The 10013-nt window shown below is 40.6% G+C and overlaps 1 protein-coding gene across 1 annotated transcript in view; it reads left to right on the forward strand.

Moving 5' to 3' along the window:
• LOC103281858 (uncharacterized) overlaps positions 1-10013 on the forward strand; it is a 32242-nt gene continuing 22229 nt past the window's right edge. The window contains exons 1-2 of the mRNA XM_062960405.1: positions 1-166; positions 3607-3803. Coding sequence (XP_062816475.1) covers positions 1-166; positions 3607-3803 — 363 coding nt within the window. The remainder of the gene's footprint in view (positions 167-3606; positions 3804-10013) is intronic.

The raw sequence follows: 10013 nt of genomic DNA on the forward strand, positions 1-10013 counted from the left end.
ATGACGAGTGGGAAGCAGGGCGAGTGGAGTGACGAGCTTAAAAGACTCGGAGAATTTCGGTCTGCCCATCGGCACGAGGAACGGGCATCTCCGGCTTTTCCCGTCATGGATGCCCGTGCCCGTTCTCCCCAGAAACAAGGCCAGACCGTCTGGACATCGGCTCCCCGTCGGTGGTGACAACCTGGCCCATGTCCCAGAAGCATTCTCTCCTGACGTTTCACCCACATCTATGGCAGGCATCCTCAGAGGTTGTGAGGTCTGTTGGAACCGAGGCAAGTGGGGTTTGTATCTCTGTGGGAGGTGCTGATGTGACACCTCCAAGGTCATGACTGCATGGAGCGCCATTACCTTCCTGCCGGAGCAGTACCTATTGCTCTACTCACACTCTGGGGGTTGGTGCTCATCTCCATTCCTAAGCCAAGGAGCCGGTGTTGTCTATAGACACCTCCAAGATCATGTGGCCACTGGCATGACTGCATGGAGCGCCATTACCTTCCCGCCAATAGGAGCAGTACCCATTGCTCTACTCGCATTTGCATGTTTCCGAACTGCTAGGTTGGCAGAAGCTGGGGCTAACAGCAGGAGCTCACTCGGCTCCCCAATTTCAGCAGCTCAGTGCTTTAACCCATTAAACCACCGGGGGCACCCTATACATACATACATGCCTAGAGTTCATGGCTGCTGAAAGCCAGTTGTATGTGGTTGTATTTTGTGATCTGTCGGCAGAGGGAAGCAAAGATCTGCCAATCTATTTCTTCCCAAGCTTAAAGACACAGTGCACAACACAGCATTCTTATCTCATATAGATATAGATATGTAGATATAGATATAGATAGATATATAGATAGATATCTATGTATATAATGAAAGTCAGTGTTTGTATGTTTGTATGTGGCAGCTTTCTGATTGGCCGCCACTTCCACAGGCCACTGTGACCGCCAGGAATGACGGACATGGCCCAAACTTGGCACACTTAACCCCCACGATGCACTTTATGGCCTGGTGCTGTTTGTGGGAGGATGGACCACGGATGATGGGATTTGCAGTACTTTGAAACACTTCGACTCCCACAGACCACTGCAATGCCCACCAGTGACGGAAATGGACCAAACTTGGCACATAGAACCGCCATGACCCCCTTTACGTCCTGGTGCAGATTGGGGAAAATTGGACCATGGATGATGGGATTTCCAGTACCTTCACTCGCTTCCTGAGACTACTGCAACTACCAGGAATGACAGAATTGGACCAAACGTGGCACACATTTCCCAAATGACACCCTTTACATTCTGCACCACTTTGCGAGAGGATGGACCAAGGATGATGGGATTTGTAGTACTTTAAAACACTTTGTCTCTGACAGACCATTGTTGCTCTAACTAATAACGGATCAGGATCAAACTTGGCACACATACCCCCCCCCCCCCAAAAAAAAATGACTCCCTTTACATCCTGGTGCAGATTGGGGGAAATTGGACCATGGATGATGGGATTTGCAGTATCTTCACTCACTTCCTGAGACTACTGCAACTACCAGAAATGATAGAATTGGACCAAATGTGGCACACAGAGCACCCATGACCCACTCTATACCCTGATGCGGATTGGAGGAGGATGGCCCAGGGACGATGGGAATTGCAGTACCTTCACTCACTTCAAGAGACCACGAAGGCCCCCACCAATGACTGATCACGACCAAACTTGGCACGCAGAACCCCGATGACCCACTGTACACCCTGGTGCGGATTGGAGAAGGATGATGGGACTTGCAGTACTTTCACTCACTTCCTGAGACCACTGCAACCCCCACCAATGACTGATCAAGACCAAACTTGGCACGCAGAGCACCCATGACCCACTCTACACCCTGATGCAGATTGGAGGAGGATGGACCATGGATGATGGGACTTGCAATACCTTCACTCACTTCAAGAGACCACTAAGACCCTCACCAATGACTGATCAAGACCAAACTTGGCACATAGAGCCCCCATGTCCTACTCTACACCTGGGTGCTGTTTGGAAGGGGATGGATCATGGACAATGGGACTTGCAATACCTTCACTGGCTTCCTGAGAGCACTGCGACTCCCACCAACGATGGATCAGTACCAAACTTGGTACACAGAGGCCCCATTACCCACTCTACATCCTGGTGTGGTTTGGAAGAGTTTGGACCATGGATGATGGGACTTGCAGTATCTTCACTCACTTCCTGAGACCACTGCAACTCCCACCAATGTCTGATCAAGACCAAACTTGACACATACAGTCCCCATGACCTACTATACATCCTGGCGCTGTTTGGAGTGGGATGGACCATCGATGATAGGACTTGCATATGGGAGTTGTAGTTCACCCACACCCACTGAACCCAGCTGATATTAGATCTTGGAACACAGGCAAACAATGCCTTTCCAAGCTTATATATATATAGAGAGAGAGAGCCTGATTGCAACATAGTCCTAAGCTGAAAACAACAAGAGAACTTCACATTACCACTGATCAAAACTTAACTAAAATAGCAACTTTTGAGTCATTTTAGGCCATTCAGAGAGAGCCAACGTGGCGTTGTGGTTTGGGAACCGGGTTCGAATCCTCTCCCTGACTGTGGAAACTCACTTTGGGCACGTCAAGCTCTCTCTCAGCTTCGGAATAAACACTGTAGGGTTAATGTAGTTCGGCCTCATGTGAATTCCCGTGGCTCAATGCGATGGAATGCTGGGAGTTGTAGTTTGGAGAGACCTCGTGAAACCACAGCTCCAAAGATCATGTTGTGTTAAAGTGCTGCCAAATCGCACTCATTGCACCCAGGGAAGGACAAAAAAAAAACTTGTGAAACTACAACTCTAAGGATAAAGTTGCATGAAAGTCCCCAATGGGTGATGAGGGCGGGATATAAGCATTGTAATAATAATAATAGTAATAATAATAATAATAATAATAATTTGGAAACAATAGACATTGACAAAATTACAATCTGCCAGCTGCAAAAGGCCACCCTACTGGGATCTGCACGCAACATCCGAAAATACATCACACAGTCCTAGACACTTGGGAAGTGTTCGACTTGTGATTTTGTGATATGAAATCCAGCATATCTATCTTGTTTGCTGTGTCATAATAAAATAATAATAATAATAATAATAAATGAAAGTGATGGCAAACTGCCTCCAAAGACCTTGTGGAACTACAACTCTAAGGATAAAGTTGCATGAAAGTCCCCAATGGGTGAGAAGGGCGGGATATAAGCATTGTAATAATAATAATAATAGTAATAGTAATAATAATAATAATAATAATAATAATAATAATAATAATAAATGAAAGTGATGGCAAAATGCCTCCAATTCTACGGACAACCAAAGGACAAAGACCTTGTGAAACTACAACTCTAAGGATAATATTTGCATGAAAGTGGTGCCAAACCCATAGATCGATGCACCTGAAAAACCTACAACTCCACGTATCTAGAGCCGTCCCAAAAAAGAGGCCGCCGAAAACAACAACTTCCTCCCGAGCCGAGGGACTCGCACCCGCAACCCAGCCTTTTTCCTGTGTCTTGTTGTCGCGGCTGCTTCTTCTTTTTCGCTGTCGTCGCTGCCAGGAAATCATGTGCCTCCGGCGCGTGTGAGGCCTTGTGTGGATGGCCAAGTGGGGAACCTTCGTCGGCGACTCCGGCCGGGTTCTGGGTTCGAGACGTTGACCATGTTTTCAAGGAAGAAGCGCGACTTGATGAAGACGCCGTCCATCTCCAAGAAGGGCCGGGCGGCCAGTCCCGTGCCACACGCGGCCACGATGGCGGTGAGTGTCTTCTGACGGCTCCGATGCCTGCATATGTGGCAGGCATCCTCAGAGGTTTGTTCAGAGGTCTGTTGGAAATGAGGCAAGTGGAATGTGTATATCTATCACTGGGTTGTTATGAGTCCTTCGGTCTGTTTGGCCATGTTACATTGGGATTTGCTCCTAACATTTAGCCTGCATATGTGGCAGGCATCCTCAAAAGTTCGTTCAGAGGTCTGTTAGAAATGAGGCAAGTGGAGTGTGTATATATAGTCTTTTGGGCTGTCCGGCCATGTTCCATTGGGATTCGCTCCTAACGTTTAGCCTGCATATGTGGCAGGCATCCTCAGAGGTTCGTTCAGAGGTCTGTTGGAAATGAGGCAAGTGGAGTGTGTATATATATCACAGGGTTGTTGTGAGTCCTTCGGTCTGTCCGGCCATGTGCCAGTGGGATTTGCTCCTAACATTTAGCCTGCATATTTATTTATTTATTTATTTATTTTTCAAACTTATATGCCGCCACTCCCCTAGGGCTCGGAGTGGCTTACAAGATATGTGGCAGGTATCCTCAGAAGTTAGTTCAGAGGTCTGTTAGAAATGAGGCAAGTGGAGTGTGTATATATATCACTGTGTTGTTCTGAGTCCTTCGGTCTGTCCGGCCATGTTCCAATGGGATTCGCTCCTGACGTTTAGCCTGCATATGTGGCACGCATCCTCAGAAGTTTGTTCAGAGGTCTGTTAGAAATGAGGCAAGTGGAGTGTGTATATATATCACTGGGTTGTTGTGAGTCCTTCTGGCTGTCTGGCCATGTTACAGTGGGATTCTCTCCTAACGTTTAGCCTGCATATGTGGCACGCATCCTCAGAGGTTCGTTCAGAGGTCTGTTAGAAATGAGGCAAGTGGAGTGTGTATATATATCACTGGGTTGTTGTGAGTCCTTCGGGCTGTCTGGCCATGTTACAGTGGGATTCTCTCCTAACGTTTAGCCTGCATATATGGCACGCATCCTCAGAGGTATGTTGGAAATGAGGCAAGCGGAGTGTGTATATATATCACAGTGTTGTTGTGAGTCTTTTGGGCTGTCCGGCCATGTTCCAGTAGGATTCGCTCCTAACGTTTAGACTGTATATGTTGCAGTCATCCTCAGAAGTTCGTTCAGAAGTCTGTTGGAAATGAGGCAAGTGGAGTGTGTGTGTGTGTATCTGGCTTGTTGCGAGTCTTTCGGGCTGTCCAACCATGTTCCTAACATTTAGTCTGCATATGTGGCAGGCGTCCTAAGAGGTTTGTTCAGAGGTCTGTTGGAAATGAGGCAAGTGGAGTCTGTGTGTGTGTGTGTGTGTGTGTGTGTGTATATATATATGGCTTGTTGTGAGTCTTTCGGGCTGTCCAACCATGTTCCTAACATTTAGCCTGCATATGTGGCAGGCGTCCTAAGAAGTTTGTTCAGAGGTCTGTTGGAAATGAGACAAGTGGAGTGTGTGTGTGTGTGTGTGTGTATCTGGCTTGTTGTGAGTTTTATGGATTGTCTGGCCACGTTCCTGTGGGATTTGCTCCTAACATTTAGCCTGCATATGTGGCAGGCATCCTCAAAGGTTTGTTCAAAGGTCTGTTAGAAATGAGGCAAGTGGAGTGTGTATATATATCACAGGGTTGTTGTGAGTCTTTTGGGCTGTCCGGCCATGTTCCAGTAGGATTCGCTCCTAACGTTTAGACTGTATATGTTGCAGTCATCCTCAGAAGTTCGTTCAGAAGTCTGTTGGAAATGAGGCAAGTGGAGTGTGTGTGTGTGTGTGTGTATATATATATATATATATATATGGCTTGTTGTGAGTCTTTCGGGCTGTCCAACCATGTTCCTAACATTTAGCCTGCATATGTGGCAGGCGTCCTAAGAAGTTTGTTCAGAGGTCTGTTGGAAATGAGGCAAGTGGAGTGTGTGCGTGTGTGTGTGTGTGTATCTGGCTTGTTGTGAGTTTTATGGATTGTCTGGCCACGGTCCTGTGGGATTTGCTCCTAACGTTGATGTTCATCCAGTTGTCACAGCTCACCAGGTGCCCGTTGTAGGTCTCTCCATTTTTGAGCTCCACCAGCTGGAACGACAGGGCGGATCACAAAACACGTATACGGTAAACATTCAATGCCAATTATAACAGACCAGACAGACATCAGATAGAGATATATATATAATTAAATTATATTTTATATATTACATGCAATATAACTAATAATACTGCAGTATAGTGGTCTAGTATAATATAGTACTATACAATGCTAATGTTGTGCTATGCTAATAATATCTTGTATGTACATATAATATTGATCATAATATTGTCATACTATATAATCTAATAATAATACAATATAATAATACAATAATATATATTATTATTATATATATATTACATGTAATATTATTAATAATATTGCAGTACAGTGGGATAGTACAATATAATAATATATGATACTAATATTGTGTTATGCTAATATATTGTATGTACATATAATACTGATCATAAAAATGTAATACTATATAATACTACTAATAATACAATAATGATATACAGTAGAGTCTCACTTATCCAACATTCGCTTATCCAACGTTCTGGATTATCCAACGCATTTTTGTAGTCAATGTTTTCAATACATCGTGATATTTGAGTGCTAAATTTGTAAATAAAGTAATTACTACATAGCATTACTGCATATTGAACTACTTTTTCTGTCAAATTTGTTGTCTAACATGATGTCTTGGTGCTTAATTTGTAAAATCAGAACCTAATTTGATGTTTAATAGGCTTTTCCTTAATCTCTCCTTATTATCCAACATATTCGCTTATCCAACGTTCTGCCGGCCCGTTTATGTTGGATAAGTGAGACTCTAAAGTATATTACATGTAATATTATTAATAATATTGCAGTATGGTGGTATAGTACAATGTAGCAATATATAATACTAATATTGTGCTATGCTAATATATTGTATGTACATATAATACTGATCATAATATTGTAATACTATATAATACTAATAATAATACAATATAATATATAATTATATATATATATCACATGTAATATTACTAATAATATTGCAGTATGGTGGTATAGTACAATACAGTAATATATAATACTAATATTGTGCAATGCTAATATATTGTATGCACGTATAATATTGATCATAGTAGTGTAATACTATATACTATTAAGAAGAATAGAATGTAATAATATAATAATTATATATATTACATGTAACATTACTAATAATATTGCAATATGGTGGTATAGTACAATATAGTAATATAGGATACTAATATTGTGCTATGCTCATAATATAATATATTGTATGTATATATATCAATCGGAAAAGTCCCACATCTGGTCACATGGTCTGTAGTTCCCTCCCACAACCTCAAACAACATAGAGTTAAGGGAAAGCTGCATATCAAAATATACACACACTATAGTAAGCAATTTGAATTACTGTATATACTCAAGTATAAACCTAGTTTTTCAGCCCTTTTTTTAAGACTGAGAAAGCCCCCCTCGGATTATACTCGGGTGAGGGTCCTGGTTGGTTTTATTTGGGTCAGCTTATACTCGAGAATATATAGTACATTTATTATTTTTCTCTATTATTATTGGTATGATTACATTTATTGTTTTTCTTTATTATTGTTGCTACTATTACATTTATTTTACTCTATTTTATTCTTTCACTCTGATCTTATTATTATTATTATTGCATTTATTATTTTACTCTATTTATTGTTGTATTATTTTCCTGTATTTATTATTATTATTATTACATGCATTATTTTACTCTATTATTATTAAAAGGATACATAAGCACATTTACATCGAAGAAGATGAGAATAATGATTGGATCAGAGTTGGACAGTCTTATCTTAAATTTGAGCTTTATGTGAATATTAAAAAACATTTAACCTACCGATGCCTCAATTAATGTAATTTTATTGGTATCTATTTTTATTTCTGAAATTTCCCACCCTCGGCTTATACTGGAGTCAATGTTTTCCCAGTTTTTTTTGTGGTCAAATTAGGTGCCTCGGCTTATATTTGGGTCGGCTTATACTCGAGTATATACGGTATATACATAACAAGTAACTAGTATAGGAGGCTTGTAGAAGATTGCAAAAATAATGTGTCAACATTCACGTCAAATGCCAAAGAGCAGAAACTCAGCAGAAGATAATAGGGTTGTTTTTTTTCCACTAAAGCCATGGAACATACTACAGTAGAGTCTCACTTATCCAACATAAACGGGACGGCAGAATGTTGGATAAGCGAATATGTTGGATAATAAGGAGGCATTAAGGAAAAGCCTATTAAACATCAAATTAGGTTATGATTTTACAAATGAAGCACCAAAACATCATGTTATACAACAAATTTGACAGAAAAAGTAGTTCAATACGCAGTAATGCTACGTAGTAATTACTGTATTTACGAACTTAGCACCAAAATATCACGATGTATTGAAAACATTGACTACAAAAATGCATTGGATAATCCAGAACATTGGATAAGCGAGTGTTGGATAAGTGAGACTCTACTGTAGTTCAATACGTAGTAATGCTATGTAGTAATTACTGTATTTATGAATTTAGCACCAAAATATCATGATGTATTGAAAACATTGACTACAAAAATGCATTGGATAATCCAGAACGTTGGATAAGCGAGTGTTGGATAAGTGAGACTCTACTGTAGTTCAATACGCAGTAATGCTATGTAGTAATTACTGTATTTACGAACTTAGCACCAAAATATCACGATGTATTGAAAACATTGACTACAAAAATGCATTGGATAATCCAGAACGTTGGATAAGTGAGACTCTACTGTAGTTCAATACATAGTAATGCTACATAGTAATTACTGTATTTACGAATTTTATCATATGTATTGAAAACATTGACTACAAAAATGCGTTGAATAATCCAGAACGTTGAATAAGCGAGTGTTGGATAAGTGAGACTCTACTGTATTAATTAAAAATACATATATTAGTATGAAATCAAATGTGTTGTTCAAATTATTATTATTATTATTCTGCAATTTGTGGGTAAATAATAATAATAATTATTTTTATACCCTGCCTCCATCTCCCTGCAGGGACTTGGGGCGGCTGACATGGTTCCAAACCCAAATAACCACAATAAAACAGGATAAAATACATACAAAACAAAACAAAAGAATGGTGTTTGTTGATTTTAATACAGAGGGTTTGAGGAGGGGGAAACGCTGCTGGGATTGTGGCAGGACTGTGCGCTCACTCACCATGGGGTGGTTCTGGGCCGTCTTCAGCAGCGATAGCGGGAGCTGAAAGAGGGAGGAAAAATACAGCGTTGGAGTGTTTGAGCATCAAGCCAGGATAATAAGCCTCTACTACAGGTCTACTAGAGCCTCCGGTGGCGCAGTGGATTGAACACTGAGCTGCTGAACTTGCTGACTGAAAGGTTGGAGGTTCAAATCCGGGGAGCGGAGTGAGCTCCCACTGTTAACCCCAGCTTCTACAAACCTAGCAATTCGAAAATATGCCAATGTGAGTAGATCAATAGGTACCGCTCTGGTGGGAAGGTAACGGCATGGCTGTGACTCCACATTTGCATGGAGTTAATGATGTGGCAGGGGGACAAGCTGCCTTTTGCTGCAAGAGGCAGATAATAATAATAATAATAATAATAATAATAATAATAATAATAAAACTTTATTTATACCCCGCCACCATCTCCCCAATGGGGACTCGGGGCGGCTTACATGGGGCCATGCCCAAGACAATACAATATAACCATAACATAATACAATTAAATAATACATTACATAAAATAAACAGTACAACATAAGATCGAAACAGCAATATAACAAGAGCGGGCCGCATGAACACTACATTTAAAAACTAGATTAAAAATTAAAACTCTGGGTGAGAAAGATTATGGAACTCAAGATCCAAAAGTCCGCTCTTATGGAATCAGTGACGTGGTAGGGGAACAAGTTTTATTTATTTCTTTCGTGTCAAAAGCATTGCGTAATAAATACATATAGTAGAATGTTGGATAAGCGAATATGTTGGATAATAAGGAGAGATTAAGGAGAAGCCTATTAAACATCAAATACATATAGTAATGATAATATTATAACGTAATACAATATAATAATAATACACTATTATAATGGTATATTTATATTACAAGCAATTTTGCTAATAA

This window comes from Anolis carolinensis, unplaced genomic scaffold (assembly GCF_035594765.1).
Source record: "Anolis carolinensis isolate JA03-04 unplaced genomic scaffold, rAnoCar3.1.pri scaffold_7, whole genome shotgun sequence".
Taxonomy (NCBI): domain Eukaryota; kingdom Metazoa; phylum Chordata; class Lepidosauria; order Squamata; family Dactyloidae; genus Anolis; species Anolis carolinensis.